Below are 27,500 nucleotides of genomic sequence, written 5' to 3'. Positions count from 1 at the left end.
CCGTGGGAAGCTTTAAAAATATCAACAACAGGCTAACGATGAGTTTCAAAGAATAAAAACTGCACCAAGGACCAAGGGGTTCGCCTAACGTTTCCCGCGCGGATGCAGAGACTTCCTTCAACTCAAGACTGGGGGACGCAGCGGGCAGGGAGACTAGAAAAAGGGAGACGGGACAACCAGAATGCAAAGGCCGGGCAGGTTCAGGCCTTTGAACAACGTCCGCAGAAACCGCAGCTTCCACCCAAAGCTCAGGCGAACGTCATGCGTCATGTAGGGCCAGTGACGTCATTCCCTGGACGCTGCGGGCGAGGGGCGGGGCCAGGCTGTCAATCACGGGTAGCTGGGGGTGTGGCCTTGGTGGGAGCGTGAGGGATTCTGGGAGCTGCTCTCTCTGCTCCGTTGCCTTCCTGCCTCCAGGGGGCGCTGCCTGCCTCCAGGGGCGCCACGTCACCCCTAGCCCCGCCCCTCCTATTGCACGTCACCCCTAGCCCCGCCCCCTCCTATTGCACGTCACCCTAGCCCCGCCCCCTCCTATTGCACGTGCACCCCTAGCCCCTCCCCCTATTGCACGTGCACCCCTAGCCCCTCCCCCTATTGCACGTGCACCCTAGCCCCTCCCCCTATTGCACGTGCACCCTAGCCCCTCCTCTTATTGCACGTGCACCCTAACCCCTCCTATTGCACGTGTGCCCCCAGCCCCTCCCCCTTCCTGTCGCGTGTCCACCTGTCGGACAGCCCCATCCCGCGGTGCCCTGGAGACCTGCAATCGGGGTGCACAGCCCTGAGTGTGATTAGCGGTCTGTTCTCTCTCCGCGCGGACCTGGCCCCGGGACGTGTGTCCGACGCCTTTGCTTCGCGCTCTGTCCGACCTTCCCGACGTTACCTACAACCTTGAAGGCTCAGCGCCCTGCAACTGCGCGACGGCCGCGTGTCCAGCGGCTGGCCGGCCTCCTGACCTACAGGACCGCCTGCCGGAGCCGCCCTCTCCCCCATGGAGCAGGGACACTGCCTCGCAAGGCCGTGCATTCGCTGCGGTTTGATTCGAGCGCTGGACACAGCATCGTCTGCCGTCCTTCCGAGGACAACGCTAGTGGACATGGACAGAAAGAGCGGCTAATTCTACGGACTCTGTGAGACCACATTGCAGGACTGTAAGCCGTTACGCGAGCCCACGGCCTCGTCTTGATTCCTCGTTGCTTCCGGGAGCCTCGAACCCCCGACTTTCCAGTGCCCGGGCCAGTGTTTAACCAGTGAGGCTCCCGACCCAAGCCTGCGGCGGAGTCCGACGCACACTGGCCTCTAGGACGGAGTGGAACTGCCCCTGGGCTTTGCTGAGCTCCCCCGTGTTCATGGGGACACGCAGCCCCCTCATCTCTCCGAGCGGCGGGCGGGCTCGAACCGCCGACCTCGTGGGGAGCAGCCCAGTGGGCGTTTGACTCGACCCCGCAGCAGGCTTCCAGGGAAAACCAGAGCTGAGTGTGGGACTTGCCGTTCCTCCGGAAGCAGCTCCTTCTGCGGTTGTAGGTCAAGTAGCTGGTGGCAGCTCCCACCAGGGCGACCACGAGCACGGACACCACCGGGGACACGATCCTCGCCAGGGCATTGCCTGCGGGACAGAGGAGCAGCCTCGTCAGGGAAAGACGCCGCCGGGGAGCCCCCCAGGGGCAGCTCCGCCCCGTCCTGCAGGGTCCACTCAGGGCAGTGCCCTTGGCTCTGATGAGGCTGCTTGCAGCCTCCGAGCCGATGCTGGGCACAGACTTGCTGGTGGTCCACGATCAATCAATGGACCTTCTCCCAGGCTGGGTGCTATCGGGAGCCCCCCTTCTGTGACACGGCTCCAGTGCTGAATGACCCTCCCTCTGCCGTGGGAAAATGCCCCCTCCCTCTGCCGTGGGAAAATGCCCCCGAGTCTTCCGCCGGCCGCGCCCGGGCCCTTGGCAGGGTGGGTGGGTGGGAAGCATTATTTGTCAGGATGATACTCCTGCAGCCTGGGAATGCGGGCCAGCCGGCTGTGCTGGTGCCGGGGGCGATGGGAGGTTGGCACGGGGCTCGTTCTGGGCTTGACACAAATCTCCTCCCCTGAAACTCTGCCCTGCTGCAAACCGGCCGCGCCTCATGCCAGAGACAGCAGGCGGCCCAGCGAATGGCCCCGGCACGAATGGGTAGGTAGAGACCCAGATAGATGATCGATAAACACACTGTCCTCGAGTGGACGCAGACTCCCGGGGACCCTGCAGGACAGGGCGGGGCTGCCCCTGGGGGTCTCCCAGGCGGTCAGTCTGCATGGGAGCAGACGGTCTGGTCTTTCTCCCCAGGAGCTCATGGATAGAGAGATATGCAGATAGATAGATAGATAGACAGATAGATAGATAGATAGATTGATTGATAGATGATAGATAGATAGATTGATAGATAGTTGGATGGATGGATGGATAGATAGATAGATAGATAGATAGATAGATAGATAGATAGATAGATGATAGACGGATAGATGATAGATAGATAGATAGATTGATTGATTGATAGATAGTTGGATGGATGGATAGATATATAGATAGATAGATAGATAGATAGATAGATGGATGGATGGATAGATGGATGGATGGATAGATAGATATGCAGATAGATGGATGGATGGATGGATAGATAGATGGATGGATAGATAGATGGATGGATAGATGGATGGATGGATGGATGGATAGACAGATGGATAGATGGATGGATGGATGGATGGATAGATGGATGGATGGATGGATAGATGGATGGATGGATAGATGATAGATAGATGATAGCTAGACAGATAGATAGATAGACAGACAGACACTCAGGTCCTACGGAATCCTCCCATCCGCCTCCACCCATCAACTGAGACCCGATGGATGAGCCAAACAGCTCATTGGCTTTAACTGCAAGACGGCGGGGGAGGGGGGCAGGGAATGTAGGGGGGGCCGGGGGGTCCCAGGGAGCTGGCAGCCAACGGCACCCACCCAGGCTCCAAGGTCAGACTTTTGCACCAGCTGCGGCTACGGGGCCCCGGGCTTTACCTTGAGGCTGGTCGTAGGTGGAATAGCCGCCCCCACCTGGGAAGAGACACAGACACGGCTCAGTCACGCAGGTTTGCCGTCGCTGGAAGTCACAGGAGCCCTGGGGGCCCAGCCGTTGCAGGACGGACCGCTCCTGGGACAGACGGTCTGCAGTGCGGAACACCAGCCACTCTGTGGCCGGAACATGTATGCGTGGGGTCCAGCCTGTCAATCAGTCTGATGCTGCCTCCCTGGGGGCGTGGCCTCCCATAAGGAGGTTCTGTGTCAGAGCGCCCCCTAGAGGCGGGGACGGGGAGGCTCTGTGTCAGAGCGCCCCCTAGAGGCGGGGACGGGGAGGCTCTGTGTCAGAGCGCCCCCTAGAGGCGGGGACGGGGAGGCTCTGTGTCAGAGCGCCCCCTAGAGGCGGGGACGGGGAGGCTCTGTGTCAGAGCGCCCCCTAGAGGCGGGGACGGGGAGGCTCTGTGTCAGAGCGCCCCCTAGAGGCGGGACGGGGAGGTTCTGTGTCAGAGCGCCCCCTAGAGGCGGGGACGGGGAGGTTCTGTGTCAGAGCGCCCCCTAGAGGCGGGGACCGGGAGGGTCTGTGTCAGAGCGCCCCCTAGAGGCGGGGACGGGGAGGTTCTGTGTCAGAGCGCCCCCTAGAGGCGGGGACGGGAGGTTCTGTGTCAGAGCGCCCCCTAGAGGTGGGGACGGGGAGGTTCTGTGTCAGAGCGCCCCCTAGAGGCGGGGACGGGGATGGTCTGTGTCAGAGCGCCCCCTAGAGGCTCCCGTCCTCTCCTGCTGGCTTCTGCAGAGCCCTGTGATGCGTCCACCGCCACTGGATCCACAAGGCGTTGCACCTGCTGGCCTGCGATCTCCCTGCTTCCTGCATCGCTGCCTGTGGTGCTGAGTCTGCAGAGGGCCTGGGGCACCAGCCTCGGACCTGAGTCCGACTGGGCTGGGTGTGCTCTTGGTGCAGAAACACTGCTTGGCAGCAAGTTCGCTCTTACACAGCTGTGACTGTGCTTCCATGGCCGACCCGGCCTCAAACACGCGCCGTGGGAAAAAGAAGAGGCTCGGCAGTTACAGCCTCAGGAACGCACAGGCCCGATCCGCTCCTGCCCTGGACGGAGGCCGCGAGTGCGAATCTACCTTCTGTCTCACAAGGCCTTCACGGGAGAGGCCGCGTGACCCTGCGGCTTGGTCCTGCCTCCCCTGCTGGCTCCTCATCCCCATCTCAGAGGCGAGGACGGGGACTCTTGGCGGGAGCAGACAGACTCCCCTTCACACCGACCTGGCGGCCCCAACGCTTATCTCCCGGTGCCCCCGGAACTCCTTCCTGGGGTGGGAAGAGGCTCAGAATGGGCAGCGTCCACGGGCATGGACTTGGAGCCGGCCAGAGCTTGTCCCTCAGACGTGGGATCTCCAGACCTTTCTTCCTCGTCTCTCTGAGTCTAGAAGATCCACCCCGGGCGACCCTGCTGGTGTGTGACGTCCCAGGAGCCCGCCGACCACTGTCCCAGCTGCCCTCGGATCTGTGTGGTCAGCCTTGTAAGGTCAGCTGTTCGCTGACCCTCCGCCGGCCAGCCTCAGGTCCGTGGCCAGCTGGCCACGAGCAGATGGAGGCCCTGCCCTGACCCCCCTCCCCCAGCCCGCCCCGCTGGCCCGAGCATGGGGTGTCGACGTACCGTGTGTGTCCCCGTGACCGCCGTAGCCGGGCTGGTGGCCACCCCCTCCTGTGGGAAGGGGACAGGGGGGGACATTGGCTTCGCTGCACCTGGGCCCCGGAGGCTGAGGGGCCAGACTCACAGCTCAGTGCAGGAGAGGCCCCCAGAAGGGACCCCCATCCCCCGGAGGTCGGCCCCCCAACCCACAATCACATCCTCCTGCTTGGAAAGGTCGCCTCCGAACCGGACCCTCTCCAGAGCTGTGTCTTTCCTTCCTGACTGCGAGGGTCAGAGGACCCAGCCCTGAGAGAGCCCTCGGGGTGGGGAGGGGGTGCCCACGGCGGGGCTCGGTCATCTGCTGACCCGAGGGCTGGGGTGCAGACTCACCCAGCAGAGCCACGGGGCAAAGAGCTGGCAGCCTGCAGTCTACAGGGGTGTGCGTGTGGCTTATCCATCCACCCCCACCTGCCTGCCACCCACCTGCCTGCCACCCACCTGCCTGCCACCCACCTGTGCATCTACTTGCCTGTCACCCACCTGCCCACCTACCTGCCTGTCACCCAACTGCCCACCTACCTGCCTGTCACCCAACTGCCCACCCACCTACCTGCCTGTCACCCACCTGCCTCTCACTCACCTGCCCACCCCCCTACCTGCCTGTCACCCACCTGCCCACCTACCTGCCTGTCACCCACCTGCCCACCTACCTGCCTGTCACCCACCTGCCCACCCCCCTACCTGCCTGTTACCCACCTGCCCACCCCTCTACCTGCCTGCTACCCACCTGCCTGTCACCTGCCTGCACATCTACCTATTATCTAACGAGTCAGCCACATCTGACTATCATCTATCTACCTGTGCGCCCATCTATCAGCTAATGTATCGCTCCCAAACTTCCCTGTCCTCTATCTCTGCAGCAACCAATTATCCAACACGTCAGTCATCAGACCGATACCAACATCTAGACAGTTAACTGTCATCTGCTTCTCTGTTATCTCTCTGCCTGTCTCTCCCTCCCCATCTATATCTTCTCTGATGTATCTATCCATCCGTTTATCTAACCATCCATCATAGCGATCTATCTAATATTTATCTATCTATCTATCCATCTATCTATCTATCTGTCTATCTACCTACCTACCTATCCATTAGCTCATCTATCTATCTATCTATCTATCTATCTATCTATCTATCTATCTATCTATCTATCTATCTATCTACCTATCTCTATATCTATCTATCTTTCTACATATCTATCTATCTATCTACATATCTATCTATCTATATACATATCTATCTATCATCCATCTATCTATGAATTATCTATCTATCTATCTATCTATCATCGGTCTATTATCTATCGATCATTTATCTATCTATTTAACATCTTCCATCAACCTCTATCTATAATCTATCTATCGAGCAACCCATCCCTTATCTATTTATGTATCTATTTAGTATTCATCCATTTTGCACAAACCTGTCTTCCTGCCACATCTATCTCTCTGTCCATCCTCCATCATGGACCGACCTGTCTGTGCTGCCGGTCTCTGCATGGGTCCATTATCAAGCTCCCAGCCAGCTTCACAATGACCACTGCTTTCCAACCGACTGTAAACGTCTCGGACACAGTCCCCCGGGCCCCCTCCCACCTTCCTGTGTCCACAGCCCCGACCTGCCCCCGACTGCCCGAGTCCCATCTGCGCTGGTTTCCCGACACCCCCCCCCCCCCAGCCAGGCTCTCAGACGCCCCAGCCCCCACGCGCACCCACTGGCCGTACCTGCGGGGGGCCGGGGTCTGGGTGGGTAGTGTCCCCCGCTGTGGTCAAAGTCGTTGGAGTAGCCTGTGGGAGAGGGCGGATTGTGGCTCCTGGTTCACACACACACACACACACAGACACACACACACCCACTGCCCTCGAGGGGACGCCGGCTCTCGGGGACCCTGCAGGACAGGGCGGAGCTGCCCCCGGGGGTCTCCCAGGCGGTCAGTCTGCACGGGAGCAGACGGTCTGGTCTTTCTCCCCAGGAGCTAATGGATAGAGAGATATGCAGATAGATAGATAGATAGATAGATAGATAGATACATAGATAGATGGATATGTAGATAGATAGATAGATACATAGATACATAGATAGATATGTAGATAGATAGATAGATAGACAGGTAGATAGATAGATAGATAGATAGATAGATAGATATGTAGATAGATAGATAGATAGACAGGTAGATAGATAGATAGATAGATCACCAGCCCCTGGGGGTCTCCCAGGCGGTCAGTCTGCACGGGAACAGACGGTCTGGTCTCTCTCCCCAGGAGCTAATGGTGGATTCGAATTCCGGAGCCTGCACATCCTCCTGTCTGTGGTCCGGGAAAGGTTGAAAACTCCCGGCTGCTCAGGGAAAGCTTAGAACGCCGAGCCCACCTCACAGCACCTCGGAAGAAAGGCCTGGCCATCTCCAACACTAAAACCAGCCACGGACACCCCCGTGGCCGCAGGGGGCGCTGGGTGACACCTGGCCGGTTAAAAGCACAGCGCCCCCTGCTGGTGGAAAAATCCGCATGGACGGGGCAGGTGCCTAGGAAGAAAGGCCTGGCAAACACATGAACACCAGGGTTGGGAAAACTGTCCTGAGTGTGCGGGTCTGTTCTGGTGCCGGGAGTCTGAGTGGACGCTGCGGCCACAGGGAGACGGGCAGGCGTCTCTCCATCCAGGCTGGGCGACTCGGGGGGCTGGGCGACTCGGGGGGCCGGGGCCTGCAAGCTGCACCTGCCCTTCTCAGGTGCGTCTCAGTGTCCACTGGCCTGCTTACCTCCGCTGTTGTCGTAGGTGCCCGGCTGTGGGCGAGGGGCGGGCGGCTTGGGCCTGGGGTAGACATCTGTTGGAGGACACAGAGGCTTTAGGGACCCGGGGGGACACGGCCGAGGGGGTCACCTCGAAAAATACAAGCACGGACAGCGACCCTGCAGGACGGGGCGGAGCACAGCCAGGGAGTGGGTGCGTGCACGTGAGTGTGCACGTGCATGGGTCTGAGCACCCCCTCCCTGCTGGGGTACGCACACTGGACATGCTCAGAGGTCACATGGCAAGCAGAAGACTCAGGTCCACCCACAGGCCCTGCAAACAGTGGCCATCGCACCAGGTCCATTCACAGGGATGAAGTCCCCGGTCATCGCCTTCTGCCCACGGTCCAGGCTGGGCAAGCCGCGCTCTCAGACAGGGGACCCTGTTACCCGGATGATGGTGGACGGGGTCAGGTGGACATGTCACACCCCATCAACGTTTCCCCTTTGGATCCATCCTCATGTGGTTCCAGATTTCCACGGGTTGTTACTTTTTCAGCGGAGGTTTCTCTGCGTTTTATCTTGTCCTCAGAGTTGGAACCACAAGCCGCTCCGAGAAAGAAGAGGCTCTCCCGTGAAGATTTAATACAAAAGGCGGGAGCAGGAGGGGAAACAGAGGGGCTGATAGCAAGGGGTCAAATAGAAAGTGTTTAGAAAATGATGATGACAACATATGTTCAGATATGCTTGACACAACTGACGTACGGATCGTTATAAAAGCTGTCTGGGCCCCCATAAAATCATCTGTTAAACATAAATAAATAGAGTTCGTTCTACCCTACAAGGGTAGTTTGTTAGTTAAGGGGTTTTTTTGGGAGCATTTTATCCTGGTATGAAATCCAGGACAGATAAATCTATAGAGACAGTTAGGGGATTAATAGTTGTTGTTGTTAATTGGTTTTATATTTTATTTTATTTTTGGGGGGTGTTGGCAGTGGAGGTTGGAGATAGAAATCCAAACCCCAAACCAGTTTGACTCCCCGCGACCCCCACTGATGGGCTTAGAGAGCCCCCAGTCCGGGAGGGTGGGGTGGAAAAGGGGGAACTGATTACAATGATATATATATATATATAACCTCCTCCCTGGGGGATGGACAACAGAAAAGTGGGCGAGGGGAGACGTCGGACAGCGTACGATAGGACAAAATGATAATTTATAAATTATCAAGGGTTCATGAGGGAGGGGGAGCAGGAAGACCCCCACCTACAACCAGGTGGCGCACAGTTCCCCTCTGGCGCCTGCGGGGGCGCCGTGACCCAGAAACGACTCCATGCCAATTATATATATACATCTAATTTCCTCCTTCATTTTAAAAATCGCCTACTTGTTAGCCCTGAGATCAAAGACGCAAAGCCTGTAATTTAAAAAATCACTTTCATCTCTCTGCCTGGAAGCCGGCTCCCACGCCCTGACCCCGATGGATTTATTATGCTGATGTGGGCAGGTGGGTGGGACAGGGCGCCAGGTCTGCTAGAGCTTGGGGTGGAGGGGCTGGAGGGGGGGAATGGGTTCCAACTGACAGCAAGTCCCAAAGGGCGCCCTACCCTTCTCTATAGACAAACCCAAACTGCCATCGAGGGGACGCCGGCTCTCGGGGACCCTGCAGGACAGGGCGGGGCAGCCCCTGGGGGTCTCCCAGGTGGTCAGTCTGCACGGGAGTGGACGGTCTGGTCTCTCTCCCCAGGAGCTAATGGATAGAGAGATATGCAGATAGATAGATAGATAGACAGATAGATAGATAGATAGATATGTAGATAGATAGATAGACAGATAGATAGATAGATAGATAGATGGATACATAGATAGAAAGATAGATAGATGGATGGATGGATATGTAGATAGATAGATGGATGGATGGATAGATACATAGATAGATAGATAGATATGTAGATAGATAGATGGATGGATGGATAGATACATAGATAGATAGATAGATATGTAGATAGATAGATGGATGGATAGATGCATAGATAGATGGATAGATACATAGATAGATAGACAGATAGATAGATGGATAAACAGATAGATTGATAGATGGATAGATAGACAGACAGACAGATACATAGATAGATAGATAGATAGATAGATAGATAGATAGATAGATGGATGGATGGATAGATACATAGATAGATAGATGGATAGATACATAGATAGATAGATACATAGATAGATAGACAGACAGATAGATAGATGGATACATAGATAGAAAGATAGATAGATGGATGGATGGATAGATAGATACATACATAGATAGATGGATAGATACATAGGTAGATGGATAGATACATAGATAGATAGACAGACAGATAGATGGATAAACAGATAGATAGATAGATGGATAGATAGATTGATAGATGGATAGATAGACAGACAGACAGATACATAGATAGATAGATAGATGGATGGATGGATAGATACATAGATAGATAGACAGATAGATAGATAGATACATAGACAGATAGACAGACACTGCCCTGAGTGGACGCCGGCTCACGGGGACCCTGCAGGACGGGCGGGGCTGCCCCCGTGGGTCCCCCGGCCGTCGTCTCTGAGGGACAGACAGCCCCGTCGTGCCCCCGAGAGGAGCTGCAGGCCGGTGGTCAGCAGCCCAGCCACTTGCGGGCAGGAAGCCCCGCTCGGAAAGAGGGTGCGATTCGCTCCTGCGCCGCCGGGGGCGCCGCGAGGCCGAGCTCAGGAAGCAACAATGTTTCCGTTTCTGGTTTCTTTGTTTCCAACGCGAGCCCTGGCGGTGCAGCGAGTTACATCCCCGGCTGCTAAGGGCAGGGTCCCTGGTTTGAACTCACCAGCCGCCCGCAGGGAGCGGGGTGAGGCTGCCCGCTCCCCAGAGAAGGCGAGGCTGGTGGAGGAGGAGGAGTCGGTGCCCGAGACTCACGGGCAGCGGCTCTCCCGGCCCCCAGGGCGCCGACCGCACCGGGGGAGCGGGTTTGGTTGGTCTTTGGGGGTCTGGTGTTCAGAGACCCCTCAACACAAAGGCCAGGAAGCGCGGTGGCCGGTGCTTCTGCTCTGCGGGTGAGGAGACCGCGGTGCAGCCGCAGGGCGGGTGGGTGTCTTTTCCGCAATCCCTGTGTGTGTGCATGTGCATTGTGTGTGCATGTGCACGTTGTGTGTGTGTGTTGGCGTATGTCTGTGTATTTATGTGTGTGTGCGTGTGGAACGCGGCTCTGTGTGTTTGCTTGTGTGTCTGTGTGTATCTCTGTGTGCATGCGTGTGCATGAGTGCATGCGTGTGTGAGCGTGTCCCTGAGCGTGTTTGCATGCATTCCTCTGTGTGTGTGCCTGTCTGTGTGTATCTCTGTGTGCATGCGTGTGCATGAGTGCATGAGTGTGTGAGCGTGTCCCTGAGCGTGTTTGCATGCATTCCTCTGTGTGTGTGCCTGTCTGTGTGTATCTGTGTGCATGCGTGTGCATGAGTGCATGCGTGTGTATGTGTGTCTCTGAGCGTGTTTGCATGCATTCCTCTGCGTGTGTGTGCCTGTCTGTGTGCATGCGTGTCTCTGAGCGTGTTTGCATGCATTCCTCTGTGTGTGTGCCTGTCTGTGTGTAGCTCTGTGTGCATGCGTGTGCACGCGTGTGCACGTGATGGAAGCAGCTCAGGAGCCCTGATGCTGACCCGGCACTTCAACTGCCCCCGCGGAGCCTCAGAACAAAGGCCTGGCGGCCGGCCATGGAGAACCCGCGGCTCTGCGGCTCAGCACGGGTTGGCGTCCGCGTTGCGCGCTGGCTGGGACGACTGGCCGCCAGTCCGTGGTCTGTGCACCTGCCACCTGGCTGGGTAGCTGGACAGCGAGCTATGACCGTCCATCCACCTGCCCGCCCGCCCGCCCGAGGGGCAAGGCGGGCAGAGTCCACCCCCAGGCAGCCGACTGCAGGGCAGCTCCCGTGCACTCGCGGAGGGTGAACCAGAGAGCCGTAGCCACGTCACGTCATTACGTCATCACGTCACACTGGCCTCGGGCGGCACGCAGGGGGCGGGGCCAGGGACGGGAGCTGCACGCAGTGGGCGGGTCTCCACGAGGTGGGCGGGGCCGGGCGGAGCACGCAGTGGGCGGGGCCAGGGGCGGGGCCGCGCAGCGGGGGCGGAGCTTACTTCCACCGCTGGCCGGGTCCGGGGGCGGCGGCGGGAAGGGCGGCTTTGGGTGGATGTCTGCGAGGGGGGAGAAGGCAGGTGAGACTTTCCAGCAAAGAAGGGGTCTCCACAGTGACCCGCAGCCTGCAAGACGGGGGTGGAGGCACCTCAAGGCCCCCCACTCTGGTCCCAGCGGGTTACATGTGGGGCCGCCGGCCGCCAGGTCAGCCGTTCAAACCCTGCCACCCAAGGGGTCGCGACCCACAAGTTGAGAACCCTTGGATCAGATGGTGGCCAGCTGTCAGGGCTCCATGAGCGACTTCGTGGGAGACTCGTGATCGCAGGCGGGGGGTGGGGGGTGTAAGACAGAGCTGCTTATACTCTCAGCTCCCAGACACCCCCCCCACTCCCCACCCCCCGGGTCTAGGTGGCCGGATGAAGCCCTGCAATGGTTTTCCAACCGTACCCCTAAACTATATCCTGACGAGGCTTCCACAAACCAGACACGAGCTCGGTGAGCCCGACACGCCAGCTCTGAGCAGGTGGGGTGTTGAGAGCCGACTCCGTGATATGAAGTTGGCACAGGGGCTAGACAGGCTCCGGGGAGGGGGGTCTCAGGGGGGCAGTGGGGTCATGCTCTCCGGGGAGGGGTGAATAAGGGACGCGGATAAGAACAGTCCGGCCGGCTGGAACAGCATCAGCCACATGGCCGGATGGGGCAAGTAGGCACTGTCACTGTGGTGGGCAGGTCTCAGCGGAGCTTCCAGACTGAGAGAGACGCGGAAGAAAGGCCTGGAGAGCCACGGCTGAGAACCAGCCCGTGGAAACCCCGGGTCACAACAGAACTCGGTCTGATGTGGGGCCGGAAGGCGCGTCACCAGGATTTCAGACACCAGCGGGGTCGCCCGTGGTGGACAGGTTTCAGAGGGGCTTCCAGACGCAGAAAGACCAGGAAAAAAGAAAATTCCTCCACCACCCAGCATTCCCCACCTGCTCCTCTTCCCGGCCACCCACCACCTGCACCCCGTCCTAGACCGCCGTCCATGCGGGGCCACTCACCTGGGCTCGGCTTCTTTGTGGGCTCTGTGGAGGGAGAAATAAGGTCGGATGAGTACGGACGATGGACGATGGGCAACCTGGGTGACCGCTTCCTACAGGGGACGCTAGAGACACGCACCATAAAAATATCGGAATGCACACTCGGGGCTGTAGGGCAGAGGCCCCGGCGGCCTTGGCGGTGCTCTTTGATCTGAAAGGTCAGTTCTTCCAAACCACCAGCTGCTCCCCAGGATAAACCAAACCAACCCGCCAGACGCACGGCTGGCGAGTTGAGGCCGACGCACAGCGACCATCTAGGACAGGGCAGACCCGCCCCTGTGGGGTTCCAGGGCTGCGACGCTTTATGGGAGTAGGAAGTGCCCCCCTCTCCCACGCAGCGGCTGGTGGTTTCGAACTGCTGATCTTACGGTTAACAGCCCAGCGCGGAACCCCTGCACCACCAGGACCCTTTTATAAAGGGAGAAAGACGGGGCTTTCTACTCCTGTAAAGAGCTTCAGTCTCAGAAACTCACGGGGGGAAGTTCCACCCTGTCGTGCAGGCTTTTGCTAGGATTCGGCACCGACTCGATGCCCGTGGGTGTTTGGGGAGAGAGAGAGAGAAATAAGAGCCCAAACTATCAGGCCTGGCAATTTCAGCACCGTAGCGAGTTCTCCTTCCTAGAGGCCTGGGCCGGGATCACCAGGCAGAGCAAAGGGTTAACTCCTCACTGGGAGGCTGGAGGTTCGAGACCACCCAGAGGTGTCTGGGAAGAAAGATGGAAACTGGCTATGGAGAATCACCCCTGCAGGTGAAGTTCCTTCTGGAAGCCTGCAGGGGGCGCTGTGGAGCATCATCCTGCAGGTGCAGGTCTGCTGGGAAGCCTGCAGGGGGCGATGTGGAGGCATCGTCCTGCAGGTGCAGGTCTGCTGGGGAGCCTGCAGGGGGCGCTGTGGAGGCATCGTCCCATAGGGTGCAGGTCTGCTGGGGAGCCTGCAGGGGGCGCTGTGGAGGCATCGTCCCATAGGGTGCAGGTCTGCTGGGGAGCCTGCAGGGGGCGCTGTGGAGCATCGTCCTGCAGGTGGTCTGCTGGGAAGCCTGCAGGGGGCGCTGTGGAGCATCGTCCTGCAGGTGCAGGTCTGCTGGGAAGCCTGCAGGGGGCGCTGTGGAGCATCGTCCTGCAGGTGCAGGTCTGCTGGGAAGCCTGCAGGGAGCGCTGTGGAGCATCGGCCTGCAGGTGCAGGTCTGCTGGGAAGCCTGCAGGGGGCGCTGTGGAGCATCGCAGGCGATTGGAGCCCGGCTCTGTGGTTCACGGCAAGGTTTGAGGTTCTGGTCCACCTGGAGGTGCCTCGGAAGAGAGGTCTGGCAACCGGCTTCCATAGAGATTTCCAGGAAGGAGGCTCACGGCGCTAGGTCTGCTGCATCACCCACGGGGGTCAGGGCCCCCGAGAGATTCAGGACCGCTGCCGTGCTGGTTAGAGACTTGGTGCCACCGTGCAGCCGGGGTGCTCCTGGTGGTGGGGGTGGGGGGGCTGGCCTTCTCACCAGGAGGACTCTGGGAACGTCCACCTCCCCTTCCTGTCCTGCCTCCGCCCTCCTGCTTGCCGGCCACCCTGAGAGCTGCCGGCTTCTGGCCACGTTTCCACCAACTTTGCATGCACAACGTTCTGCATCTTTGCACGTGGCTGCTCAGCCTTGCGGGCGAGTCCTGGACCGAGGGCGGGTCCTGAGCTAGTCCTGGTGGCGCGGAGGGCGAGGCACCAGTGCGCTCACCACGAGGCCGGCGGTTTGAGCTCACCGGCTGCTTCAGGGGAGAAAGACGAGGCCGCCTGAGCCCACAAAGACCAACAGCCTGAGAAACCCGGGGCTGAGTCCCACTGTCTCCCGCAGGACGGCCAAGCGTGGGAGCCTACACGCCGACGGTGAATTTATTTATTAACCCCAGACAGACAGACAGACAGATAGATATGTAGATGGATAGATAGATGGATGATAGATGGATGGATAGATGGATAGATACGTAGATAGATAGATAGATTGGATGGATATAGAGACAGATAGATAGATAGATGGATAGATAGATGGATAGATAGATATGTAGATAGATGATAGATAGATAGATAGATAGACGGATAGATAGATGGATGGATAGATAGATATGTAGATAGACAGACAGACACACTGCATCAGTGACCCTGCAGGACAGGGTGGAGCTGCCCCTGGGGGTCTCCCAGGCGGTCAGTCTGCACGGGAGCAGACGGCTCATTTTTCTTGCACAAGATGACAGGTGAGTTCTAACCGCTGACCTTGCAGTTAGGGGTCCCCTCCCCCCGAAAGACGGACAGAGGCTGTTCCCTTCCTGGCGGAACAGAATAAGAAATCGTCCCTCTTGTTGGGGGGCAGGGGGGGTTCCCACTCACCTGGGCCGTCATCCAGCGCGTCCGCAAGATCGAAGTCCCTTTGACCTGTGGGGACAGGGAGTCACTGAGGCCCAGCCCCGTGTGCTGGTCAGCACCAGGGTGCCAGCAGGGTAGCCCCACAGAGCACTGGCCCGGAGGGATAGCACCCCAAAACCCAGGCTGGCCTCTTCACCCCCGTCCCTGCCCCCCAGAGCAGGGACACAGCCCCCAGGCTGCACCCCCTCACCCTCTCTCTTGCACCTCAGCCCCCCCACAGCTCGTCTGATCTCACAGGGCAGCTGCCCAAGGCTTGCTCGTCCAGCTACTGCGGTGCCAACGAGGAAGGGCCTTCTCTGCCCGTGGCCACCGCGTGCCGAGCAGAACACAGGCACGCTTCGGAAGACACGCACATCCATCCATTCTGGACCCCTCCCTGGACGCGGGGCCGGGGAAGCCAACGACGGTTGCCCGGGGTGCATGCACCCCCAGACCCTCTTAACGTGTGGGCAGCAGGGGGGTCACTTTGCGGGGCGGTGTTTTGCTGCTTCCACGGTTGCTGTGAGTTGGCACTGAATGCAGGGCGGCCGAGAGAGGACGTGAGTGTGGGGGTGTCCGCGGCTCCGAGTGAGGGCGGAGGGCGTGAATGTGGGGGTGGCGGGCGGGAGGGAGGGTGAGTCAGGAGACGCTGGCCTCATTCCTGAGAGTCCTGGCTCCGATCCAGCGCGGGGACAGGTCACTCCTGCCTGACGGTCAGCAGTGGACCTGCCTCTGCCCCTGGCATGGGTGGCACGGCTGAGGGTGCCCGGGGAGGCCCAGAGAGACATGATACGGGGTCCTCCTGGACCCCCCGTTTCCCACCCTGAGCTTCCTCATTATGCAGTGATCCAGGTCCTCCCCAGCCCCCCCCCCTTGCAGAGGGAGCTCCCCCCCGGCTGATGCCCACTCAGGGACCCCGCAGGACAGGACGGGCCAGAGCCACCCTGCGGGGTCCCCAGGCTGAACCCCGCACAGCAGCAGAGGCCTCCGCTCTCCCCCTCGGGGCAGCGGGTGAGCTGGAACCACCGACCCTGCAGGGAGCAGCCCAGCCCCCCGCCGCGCCCCTGTAACAGGCAGCAGCGCCCCCCACGCCGAGCAGGCCGCAGGGGAGCCAGGTAGGTGGTGGACAGGAGTGGACTGTGTCCCTAACGCACAGGGGCAGGTGCAGGACAGAGCCTGCTTCCTTCCCTCGCAAGTGGCCGGTCGGCAGGCCGGGGGCCGGGTGTGCTCACACACGGGCCCAGAGGGTGGTCAGGGCGTTGCTGTCTGTCTGCCCGGCCGGCCCCACTGGCCAGGTTGTCCTCGCTGGCCCCCGGGGGCTGGAGGGGGGCTGCCCACCTCCTCAGGGACAGAGCTTCGTCTACGCGGCCCTGAGCACAGGGGCATCAGACGGCCGCCTGTCCCCGGCCAGTGCTGACCACGGGCTTCGATGGACGAGGCCCTTGGAAGCCAGTGTCCGGTGGCCTCCCCGCCAGCAGGACTTACCTCGGACGGCGAGGACCAGGACAGCCATGAGCATCACCCAGGGGGCTGCTCGCCTCCCCAGGATGTCCATCCTGCACCCAGGGGACCCCTCCAGCTGCCCGGCAGCTCGGCTCCCGGGCTCCCAGCTGGACAGGGCAGGCCAGCAGGCAGAGGGGCAGGGCCGGGCGTCAAGGGCAAAGAATGAGGCCGGCTCCCATCCCTTTGCCAGCTCAGGACCGGCCGGTCCGCCCCCGCCCTGCCGGCGGGCAAGTGCGTGCAGGCCCCAACCACCTCCCTGCACCCCGCGGCACGCCCTGGGTGCTACCCAATTCCACCACCCACAAGGGCCAGTCTGGGGCACACAGCAACTGTGGGGGTGCAGGGATGGGGGCTGCAGGGGCGGCCTCCCGGATCCCCCTCCAGGCCCACGAGCACCCCCAAGTCCTAAGACATAGCATTTGAGGCTGGGACCCAGGTCAGCGCAGGGACCCCCAGATCCACGCCTGTACCCCCCCTCCCACGCCCAGGAGGGGCGGGAAACGGTCAACGGCTGGGCGTGCTGTGCTCAGGGAGGAAGGCCTGGCTGTGCTGCACAGAGGACCCCGTGGGGCGGGCAGGGGGCGGTCAGGCTGCCCACGGAGCTCGGTGCCATGTGGGCTGAGCGCCCCGGGAGGAGGCCACGGCCCGGCGGGCTGCGTGCTAGGCTGGGAAGGACAAGGGGGGCAGGCAGTTCGAAGCCAGCTGCCCCCGTGCAGACTGACCGCCTGGGAGACCCCCAGGGGCAGCGCCGCCCTGTCCTGCAGGGTCCCCGGGAGCCGGCGTCCACTCGACATCAATGGCTCTTAGAAGCGACAGGGCTGCGGCCGTGGCTCAGACACGGGCACATGGGGGGGACGGGGCAGGGCCGGACGGTGTGTCCTTCTGCGGTGGGTGGGAGCCGACAGGACGGCGCCTGAGGGCAACAAAACTGACCATAAACCCAATAAGCTGAAAACCAGTCACCGCCACTGATACATGGATAGACAGATAGATATGTAGATAGATAGATAGATAGATGGATATAGATAGATAGATAGATCGATGGATAGATAGATAGATCGATCGATGGATAGATATGTAGATAGATGGATCGATGGATGGATAGATTGATAGATCGATAGATGGATAGATCGATGGATATAGAAATGTAGATAGATAGATGGATCGATGGATGGATAGATCGATAGATGGATGAATAGATAGATAGATATAGATAGATGAATCGATGGATAGGTAGATGGATAGATGGATCGATGGATAGATAGATGGATCGATAGATGGATCGATGGATACATAGATAGATAGATGGATCGATAGATGGATCGATGGATAGATAGATGGATCGATGGATAGATAGATGGATCGATAGATGGATCGATGGATAGATAGATATAGATAGATGGATCGATGGATAGATAGATGGATGGACAGATAGACAGATGGACAGACCCACAGCCCCTGCAGGACGGGGCGGCGCTGCCCGGGGGTCTCTGTCCCGGCGCGCACTGAGCCCCACATGCTGTTTTTTGGGGGGCGGGTTGGGAGAGCGGAAGCTCATCCGTTGCCGTGTGGAGCGCTCGGTGCGGCTTCCAGAAGCCTGTGCAGGACGGCGGGACCCCAACTCCCGGGCGGGTCCCCCAAGTCTCCGCCTGTGCAGGACGGCGGGACCCCAACTCCCGGGCGGGTCCCCCAAGTCTCCGCCTGTGCAGGACGGCGGGACCCCAACTCCCAGGAGGGTCCCCCAAGTCTCCGCCTGTGCAGGACGGCGGGACCCCAACTCCCAGGAGGGTCCCCCAAGTCTCCGCCTGTGCAGGACGGCGGGACCCCAACTCCCGGGCGGGTCCCCCAAGTCTCCGCCTGTGCAGGACGGCGGGACCCCAACTCCCGGGCGGGTCCCCCAAGTCTCCGCAGACGAACGCTGGCCCGCCGCGCGCCGGGCGGATGCGGGGTGCACTGGGGCGCGGCTGCGGGTCGCCCGCTCGGTGCAGCAGGGCCGGCCCGGGGCGCGGTTCTCAACCTGAGGGTCGTGACCCCCGGGGCGGTCCCCTTTCCCGGGCTCGCCCGGTTCGGCGCCGAAGGTGCCGCAGCCGCGAGAATGAGGGTGCGATTGGGGTCCGCACCCCGTGAGGCGGGGGACGAGGACGCAGCCCGGGGGTCCGTCCCTCAGTCCGTCCGGGAGCAGCCGCTGCAGCGCAACCGGCACCGGGAGCAGCGCGGGGTCCTGAGTGCGCAAGGGACGCCGGGAGCGCGAGGCGGCCCTGGTGGTGCGGGGCATTCTGGGAGTTGTAGTCTCAAGTTGTTGTTTTGGGTGGATGGGCGGGGGTGGCGTTGTTGGGATGCGGCGACAGGGAGGGGCTTCAGGAGGATTCTGGGAATTGTTTCAAGGTGGCGCCGGGTGTGAGGGATTCTGGGAATGGTTTCAAGATGGCGCCGGTGTGAGGGATTCTGGGAATTGTCGTTTTAAGCGGGTTTGTTATTGGGACGGGGTTTCAAGATGGCGCTGCTCATGAGGGATTCTGGGAAGAACACTTTTAAGGTTTTCGTTGCTATTGGGACGGGGTTTGAAGATGGCGCTGGGCCTGAGGGATTCTGGGAAAAACACTTTTAAGGTTTTCGTTGCTATTGGGACGGGGTTTGAAGATGGCGCTGGGCGTGAGGGATTCTGGGAATTGCCGTTTTAAGAGGTTTTTTTTTTATTTGTTATTGGGACTGGGTTTGAGGGTGGCGGTTGCCGTGAGGGATTCTGGGAGTTGTAGTTTGAAGTTGGGGTGGGGAGCCGGTGAGGGGTTTGAAGATGGCGCTGGGCGTGAGGGATCCTGGGAACCCCGTTCTCTCCTTGGCAGCCACAAGATGGCGCGGGCTGCAAGGCATTCTGGGGGATGTAGTCCCACGCGTGCCTTGCTTGTCCAGATGGTCTCTCTGTGAAGAGGGGCGCCCTGGTTGGTGCCAGGGTCCGTTCCTGCGTGAGCTCCAGCCCCACGCGGAGCTCCTCCCGTTAGGGGGTTCCTTCCATCTCAGCCTCTGGCCCAGCGTTGGCCTTTCTCGTCCCCCCATTTTCTTCCCCCAAAGGTGTCCATGAGGAAGCAGGACCCGGGGTCCCTGCGCGGGGGGCCTGGGAGACCCAGGGGGACATGGGCGTCGGGACACAGGGAGACCGAAGTCCAGGGAACCCGGGCCCACAGGTGCTGACAGGAGACCAGGACCTCCCCACAGAGAGGAAGAGTCCCCCAGTCAGGGCATTCAGGCTCCCAGCTCCCTAATCTGTGAGAAAATATGCCTCTGTCCATGGAAGCCACCCCCTTGTGGTGTCTGGGCAGGCACTGAGGTCTGGGGAGCCTGTGGGAGTCTGGACTGTCTGTGTGGGGGAGTCTGTGGGTTGGGGGGCCTGTGGAAGAGGGGTACTGCCTGGGTGTAGCAGATTCCCTGGGCACAGGGCCGTGAAGTGGGTGCAGGGTGTACCTGAGCCCAGGTGCGTAACTCGGGGGGCAGGAAGGTAGGGGGTCCGCCCGCCCTCCAGGTGCAGCGGGTGACGGGGCCCTGCAGGTCACACGGCACCGACACGGGTCTTGTCACTCTCTGGTTTATTTCCCAGGCTTCGGTGGGCACGGAGGTGCCCAGAGCCCACGGGGAGGGGCCCCGGCGGGCTTGCCCGGCTGCACAGCGGGGAGGCATCCAATGCTCCACATCCACCGCCTTTGGTGAAGATCCAGGAGCAGGAGGCTGGCCCCCGCCCCACCCGCCTTCCCCTCAATGACGGGGACTTCATAAGGGGCCCGCACCCCACAGGAGACCCCGGCCAGCCCAGGCCATCTCGGTTGGGTGAGTGGGAAAGTGGGGGGACAAGGGGGACACATGCCTTGTTAGTAAACATCAATAACCCAGCAGGTACCGGTACCGATACAAACACACGAAGGAACAGACCCACCAGGGCAGCATCGGGGCAGGACACCCCCCCTCTATCCCATCCGCCCCCCTGACAGCTGCTCAGACCCTGCCCTTGGGGACGTGGTGGACAGAGGGGGCAGGGGGGGTTGCAGAAGTCAAACTTGAACCCGGCGGAGACACTGAGGCTGCTTCTGCTGCAGGACGCGCTCCATCTAGGCTTTCTGTAGCAGACTGTGTTCAGCTGCAAGGGGGGGGGGGTGTCAGAGAGACAAGACTTTAAATCAATCAATAAAGCAATAAACTCATGAGTCCTACAACCGACCAGACTCAGCAACCCCCCAGGACAGGGTGGACCCGCCCCCTCTGGCTTTCTGACGCGCTAACTCTTCAAGACCTCGTGGAGGGTGGAAAAGTAAAGGGGGGTCCCCTTGAGGACTGGGGGGGGCCCTGATCCAGGCCAGGGGGTTCTCCCCCAGGCCTGTGCACGTGAGAGGTGGACACGGGGGCGAGGAAGATCAAGAAGAATCGATGCCTTTGAATGGCGGAGCTGGAGAAGACTGCTGAAAGTCTCGGGGTGACCCAGACCGATCTGTTTTGGAGGAAGGATGGCCAGACTGCCCCCTAGAGGCGGGGACGGGGAGGTTCTGTGTCAGAGCGCCCCCTAGAGGCGGGGAGGTTCTGTCTCAGAGCGCCCCCTAGAGGCGGGGACGGGGAGGTTCTGTCCCAGAGCGCCCCCTAGAGGCGGGGACGGGGAGGTTCTGTCCCAGAGCGCCCCCTAGAGGCGGGGACGGGGAGGTTCTGTGTCAGAGCGCCCCCTAGAGGCGGGGACGGGGAGGTTCTGTGTCAGAGCGCCCCCTAGAGGCAGGGAGGGTCTGTGTCAAGAGCGCCCCCTAGAGGCGGGGACGGGGAGGTTCTGTGTCACAGCGCCCCCTAGAGGCGGGGACGGGAGACTGTGTCACGTGGACAGTGGACGTGTTGTCGGGAGAGGCCAGTCCCTGGGGAAGGACGTCGTGCTTGGGGAAGCGGAGGGGCAGCGATGCAGAGGACGGCCCTCGACGGGATGGACGGACACGGGGACGATGGTGGGGCCGGGCAGGGCCGGGCGGTGTTTGCCTTGTTGGGCACGGGGTCGCGGGGGGCTTTTGTGGGGAAGGCAGACTCTGTTTCTGCAACTCTTTAAGGGGACGGTGAGGTATCGACAGGCTCCTCCCAAGCCGGACGTCAGAGTGTGGACAGGTGTGTGCTCACAGCAGGGCCTGAGCAGGGAGAGCGCCCTGTCTCGACAGGTGAGGCCCCACTTCCCACCTGGCGGCTCCCAGTAGCCCCACGCCCTCACCTGGTGTCTTGGGATTCCCCCCTTGCTGGCTCTCCATGTTGAGGTCACTCTGCTCCCCTGGAAACGAGAAGACAGGGCGCACATCTGAGAATACAATCTCGGGACCCCCCTGCCGCGCCCGCGCCCAACACCTGCCCCAGGTCAGTGCACCTGCCCCAGGTCAGGCTCCTGTCACTCAGAGTGCCCCCGGGTGAGTCCGAGCAGAACTGCATCCTGCCTGGTCCACAGGGACCCCCCACACACACCACCAACACCCCAGAGCAGACCAGAGAGTCAGGTCTTGATTCCGCGGCCTCTGGCCAAATGCACCCCATCTGGCCCCTCGCAGTGCACGCTCAGGGGGCGTCCAGCACAGAGGTGCTTCTTTTCTGCAGGTGCACGGGCAGGGAAGCAAACGTGGGGGGGCCAGGGGCCCCCCTCCCTGCCGTGGGGACAGAGGCGCTCCCCAAGGGTGCTCAGAGGCTGGTTTCTGCCCAGCCGAAGGCCCCCGGTGAGATGGACGGACGCGGGGGCTGCAGCCGTGGGCTCAGACACGGGGATGGTGGTCACGGCGGTGCTGTGTCCCCCTGCCCATCAGCCTGCGTTTCTCTGTGCGAGCTGGAGGTGGACTGATCTCACTGGGGGGGAAGCCTGGGTCTGGTCTCACCGCAGTCGGGAGATCCCACGGCCCCTGCACTGGGTGGACCTGCCGCCGTGGCACCCAGCCCCCCTCAACGTCCCCCCAATGCAGGGCTCAGTTTCCTCGCCTGGGAGCTCAGGGCCCTTAATGCAGACGCCCCCCACCTCGCGATGCACGTAACTGCTGAAGGTGCGTGTCTGTGGCTGCCTGTCAACGTCCTAAGATAGGAACATCCTCTGCCGTCTCTCCTCCCACCTCCACGTGGACCCCGAGCGGGGCTGCGGAGCGCATGCACCGTGGACGGGGCTGCGGAGAGCGTGCTCCATGGACGGGCCTGGGGAGAGCATGCACCGTGGACGGGGCTGCGGAGCGCATGGATCGTGGACGGGGCTGCAGAGAGCATGCACCATGGACGGGGCTGGGGAGAGCATGCTCCATGGACGGGGTCTGACAGCTGTGCTCTCCTCTCTCCCAGGTCTCCTGTGAGGAGCCTGCGATCTTCCTCTCCGGTCGCTGTGCAGTTGGAGGCTGGTTTCCACCAGCACAGCGAGCGGCAGGAACGGACGCGACTTTCAGGACTGAGACGCGCTGGCCCCGCCACGTCTTTCCCGTCAGCCCCGTGCACGCGAAGCCAGACACAGAGTAGGAAAGATGGGGAAGCGTGGGCGAGTCTGGACTGTGGTGCATGCGGCCCAAAGGAAAGACGGATCTGTCTTGGAAGAAGTATGGCCAGAAGGTGTCAAGAGGCGGAGGTTCTGTCCCAGAGCGCCCCTAGAGGTGGGGACGGGGAGGTTCTGTCCCAGAGCGCCCCCTAGAGGCGGGGACGGGGAGGTTCTGTCCCAGAGCGCCCCCTAGAGGCGGGGATGGGGAGACTGTGTCAGAGCGCCCCCTAGAGGCGGGGAGGGGGAGGTTCTGTGTCAGAGCGCCCCCTAGAGGCGGGGAGGGGGAGGTTCTGTGTCAGAGCGCCCCCTAGAGGCGGGGACGGGGAGGTTCTGTGTCAGAGCGCCCCCTAGAGGCGGGGACGGGGAGGTTCTGTGTCAGAGCACCCCCTAGAGGCGGGGACGGGAGGTTCTGTGTCAGAGCGCCCCCTAGAGGCGGGGACGGGGAGGTTCTGTGTCAGAGCGCCCCCTAGAGGCGGGGACGGGAGGTTCTGTGTCAGAGCGCCCCCTAGAGGCGGGGACGGGGAGGTTCTGTGTCAGAGCGCCCCCTAGAGGCGGGGACGGGAGGTTCTGTGTCAGAGCGCCCCCTAGAGGCGGGGACGGGGAGGTTCTGTGTCAGAGCGCCCCCTAGAGGCGGGGGTGGCGAGACTTGGACACATGGACAGTGGACGTGTCCTCGGGAGAGGCCAGTCCCTGGGGAAGGACGTCGTGCTTGGGGAAGCGGAGGGGCAGCGACAGAGGGGACGGCCCTGGACGCGATGCACGGACACGGGGCTGCGGCCGTGGCTCACACTTGGGGAAATGGGGGGGCACGGGCACAGCGGGTGCTTGGTTCCCCTGAACATCAGGTTGCTGAGCCAGAACCTACCCGGCTCCCCAGGACGCAGCGCCCGCCGGGCCCTCCCCCAACCCCAATCCTGGGTGCCGGCCCTGGGGGTGCAGTGGAGTGCCCAGGGGCGGGGCAATGCGGTCCCACCGGGTGACCCTCCCGGGAGCCGACCCCCAGCGACCCCCGTGTGGATCGTTTGGTGGGCAAGACAGACCGACGGACCGGATGGGGTTTTAGGTCAGCGCGCCCACTTGCAGGGATGGGGGGGGGGTCCTTTCCTCGCGCTGGATCGAAGGTGGGCACAGGCCCCCGCCCTGCCCGCGGTGCATCGGCCGGGGACGTCTGCCCTGACCGTGCACACGGTCACATGGTGCACGGCTCACGGCAAGTGCAAAACCAACAGGCGTGCTTCGGGGGAAAGACCAGGCTGGTCTGGGCGGCGATTGTGGCAAGAGGTGTAGGAGCCCCAATAAAGCGATTAAAAAATTAGCAGAAAACCAGGATGGAGGACCCCCAGGGGCAGCTCCGCCCTGTCCTGCAGGGTCCCCGTGAGCCGGCGTCCACTAGAGACTCCCATCCGCCTGCAAGAGCCCAAAGCAAACCCCGTCCTGGGCTCGAGGTCCGACTCAGAGACCCCACGGGACAGGCCCCCCCTACGGCCGCACGTCCGTCTGGGAGCAGGCAGCCCGTTTCTCTCCAGGTTCGAACCGACAACCCTGAAGCTACTGTCTGCCCGCCGTTCAGGCCCCTGGGCGTCCAGGGTGCCGACAACTGGGAAACAAACGAGAAGCTGCGGGGGGGGCTGGGCAGCCGGGAGTTTATTTGCTCGCCCGGCGTCGCGGGGGCGTCTGCACTTTGAAGGGGAGCGGGGCCTGGGGCTGCGTGCAGTGGTGGCCTCTGGGGACACCTCGGGGGCCACGAGGAGGAGGGGGGTCAAGGGCAGGTGTGAGGAGGCGCAGAGGCAAGTCCCACTGTCCTTGCTTGTTTATCTTCCCCGCCGGCCGAAGAGGAGGTTGGCCGTCGTCCTCACAGGCGTGTCGGAGAGCAGACTGCGGTTGGGTGACGTCTAACCTTTGGCTCATCCCCCGGGACCAGAACTCCTTCATGTGTGCACGCGTGTGCATGCATGCTCGTGTGCACAAACATTGCGCTATGCACGTGCACACACGCGTGCATGCATGCACATATGCAAGCGTGCATGCACGTGTGCATGCAAGTATGCACGCGTGCATGCAAGTATGCACGTGTGCATGCAAGTATGCAAGCGTGCATTCACGTGTGCATATATGGACATGTGTGCATGCAAGTATGCATGCGTGCGTGTACGTGTGCATGTGTGTGCATGTGCATGTGCCGGGCGGAGAGGCAAACTGATACTAGCTGGGCCCAGGAAGCCGACACCGGGTCGGTCTACAGGAGCGAAACCATCAATCACGTCACGACAGACACATCGCGTCCTCTGCTCCCTCGGCGCCCGGTGCCCGAATGCGGCCCCGTCCCGTAAGAGCTTGCAGCGACAGGCCCACTCGCCACGATAAAGCCGCGCGGGTGAAGTGCGAGATGCAGCCTCTGTGAGATGCAGGGGAGCTCCTTCCGTGCAGTGCCGTGATCTTCCGTGTTGTGCCGTGATTCAGTGTCCGTCCGTGTTGTGAGCGGATCTCCGTCCGTGAGGTGACAGGGTCCCACACTCCGTGCCGAGACGTGAGGCCCCGTGACGCCGGGGATGTGATCGATCTCGCTCCCTCACGTGACGGGGATGCAGCGCGAGCCCGTGTCTCCCACTCCCTGTGCAACGTCACGCGCGTGACATGCTATCCTCCCCCCCTCCCCCCGCGGGATGTGACACCACGATGTCACGCCTTCCACGGGCCGGCTCTTTCTCCAAGCATGTCACCCTGCACGCTCACCTTGCACGCTCACCTTGCACACACACCCTGCACGCTCACCCCTGCACACTCACCCCGTGCACACTCACTCTGCACGCTCACACCCTGCACTCACCCCTGCACACTCACCTGCACGCTCACCCCCTGCACACTCACCCCGTGCACACTCACTCTGCATGCTCACACCCTGCACTCACCCCCTGCACACTCACCCTGCATGCTCACACCCTGCACTCACCCTGCACGCTCACCCCCTGCACACTCACACCTGCACGCTCACCCCCTGCACGCTCACCCCCTGCACACTCACCCCCTGCACGCTCACCCCCTGCACACTAACCTTGCACGCTCACCCCCCGCACGCTCACCCCCCGCACGCTCACCCCCGGCACACTCACCCTGCATGCTCACACCCTGCACACTCACCCCCTGCACACTCACCCCTTGCACGCTCACCCCCTGCACACTCACCCCTGCACACTCACCCCCTGCACTCACCCTGCATGCTCACCCCCTGCACACTCACCCTGCACGCTCACCCCCTGCACACTCACCCTGCACACTCACCCCCTGCACGCTCACCCCCTGCATGCTCACCCCCTGCACGCTCAGCCTGCACGCTCACCCCCTGCACGCTCACCCTGCACACTCATCGTTCACGCTCACCCTCCACAGGCCCGAGGGTTGGGCTCGGCTTCCCCGGAGTAACGTGCACGGTGCAAGGCGGTGCAGAGTGACCCCCGCCCGTGACCACTGTCCACAGCGGGCTGTGCGGCCCAGGGCTGCGGGGACGCCATCGAGCTGGCCAGCTCCTGTGTGAGGAAGCGGGCGGCCTGCACACGCCGCGAGGGGTGAGCGGCGGCCAGGACCCGGTCTCGGGGAAAGCACGCATGGGGGCGGCGGGTCAGGCGGCCGGGTCAGGGCGGTCTCCTCCTTCCTAGGCTTTGACCTCCCCTGAAACGCAAGGTTGGACGGGCAGGGTGAGCGGGGGGCCCGGAAGGGAGAGAGAAAGAGGGGTGAACACACTGCCCTGAGTGGACGCCGGCTCACGGGGACCCTGCAGGACGGGGCGGAGCTGCCCCTGGGGGTCTCCCAGGCGGTCAGTCTGCACGGGAGCAGACGGTCTGGTCTTTCTCCCCAGGAGCTAATGGCGCCGTGCATGCACATACATGACACATGCACGGTGCATGTGAGGGGCGCTGAGCCTGTGTGTGCAGAGAAACGCGTGTACGTGTAACACACGCGTGTCCTTGGTGCCGCAGTGGGTGCACTTGGGAAGCACCAGGTCGGCCGTTCGAAACCCCCGGCCCCTCGGAGGGTGAGAGACGAGGCAGTGGGGACCCCGAGACCATGCCCCTCGGCCGGGCCCCCGGGATCCCAGGAGGCCGTGGCCTTGAGGACAAGGAGGCAGCCTCCCGACGGCGGGCAGGTCTGAGCTTGCAGACGGAGACCAGGAAGAAAGGCCTGGCGTCTGTTTTAACAGCCAGCCCGGGAAGCCGCACGATGGCACGGAGCTGGACCCGGGCACGAGGCGATCCCAGAGGCCACAGGGGTGTCGCGGCCGGCAGGGAAATGTGGGTGCGCCGTTTTGGGGGGCCCTACCGTTCTCCTTAAAGCACAGCCGCTTCTTCTGGTACGCGATGAAGCTGGACACGGCGCCGGCCAGCGCGACCACGGCGGCCCCCACGATCC

General features: G+C 61.5%; 2 protein-coding genes and 1 long non-coding RNA gene across 4 annotated transcripts in view; 1 reads left to right on the top strand and 2 right to left on the bottom strand.

The window, feature by feature from the left end:
- Positions 1 to 515, top strand: part of LOC142434311 (uncharacterized) — a 9,601-nt gene extending 9,086 nt beyond the window's left edge. The window contains exon 3 of the long non-coding RNA XR_012781141.1: positions 1 to 515. This exon is cut by the window's left edge and continues 117 nt beyond it. This is a non-coding gene — a long non-coding RNA (uncharacterized LOC142434311).
- The window catches only part of LOC142434310 (glycoprotein Xg-like), a 22,756-nt gene extending 4,050 nt beyond the window's left edge, over positions 1 to 18,706 (bottom strand). Inside the window, exons 1-9 of one of the 2 annotated variants that reach the window (XM_075539026.1) lie at positions 16,577 to 18,706; positions 15,077 to 15,121; positions 12,680 to 12,703; positions 11,642 to 11,698; positions 7,503 to 7,568; positions 6,469 to 6,531; positions 4,709 to 4,756; positions 3,045 to 3,080; positions 1,490 to 1,606 (exon numbers count right to left, since the gene is read on the bottom strand). In XM_075539026.1, coding sequence (XP_075395141.1) covers positions 1,490 to 1,606; positions 3,045 to 3,080; positions 4,709 to 4,756; positions 6,469 to 6,531; positions 7,503 to 7,568; positions 11,642 to 11,698; positions 12,680 to 12,703; positions 15,077 to 15,121; positions 16,577 to 16,646 — 526 coding nt within the window. In that variant the 5' untranslated portion in view covers positions 16,647 to 18,706. The remainder of the gene's footprint in view (positions 1 to 1,489; positions 1,607 to 3,044; positions 3,081 to 4,708; positions 4,757 to 6,468; positions 6,532 to 7,502; positions 7,569 to 11,641; positions 11,699 to 12,679; positions 12,704 to 15,076; positions 15,122 to 16,576) is intronic. The other variant, XM_075539027.1, reaches the window with a different exon arrangement.
- A 1,454-nt stretch (positions 18,707 to 20,160) lies between these two features.
- Positions 20,161 to 27,500, bottom strand: part of LOC142434625 (CD99 antigen-like) — a 27,756-nt gene continuing 20,416 nt past the window's right edge. Inside the window, exons 8-10 of the mRNA XM_075539305.1 lie at positions 27,411 to 27,500; positions 21,816 to 21,872; positions 20,161 to 20,720 (exon numbers count right to left, since the gene is read on the bottom strand). The exon at positions 27,411 to 27,500 is cut by the window's right edge and continues 24 nt beyond it. Of these exons, the coding sequence (XP_075395420.1) occupies positions 20,692 to 20,720; positions 21,816 to 21,872; positions 27,411 to 27,500 (176 nt within the window). The 3' untranslated portion in view covers positions 20,161 to 20,691. The remainder of the gene's footprint in view (positions 20,721 to 21,815; positions 21,873 to 27,410) is intronic.

This window comes from Tenrec ecaudatus, chromosome X, assembly GCF_050624435.1.
Source record: "Tenrec ecaudatus isolate mTenEca1 chromosome X, mTenEca1.hap1, whole genome shotgun sequence".
Lineage (NCBI taxonomy): Eukaryota > Metazoa > Chordata > Mammalia > Afrosoricida > Tenrecidae > Tenrec > Tenrec ecaudatus.
This window is presented reverse-complemented; position numbering and strand designations above follow the sequence as displayed.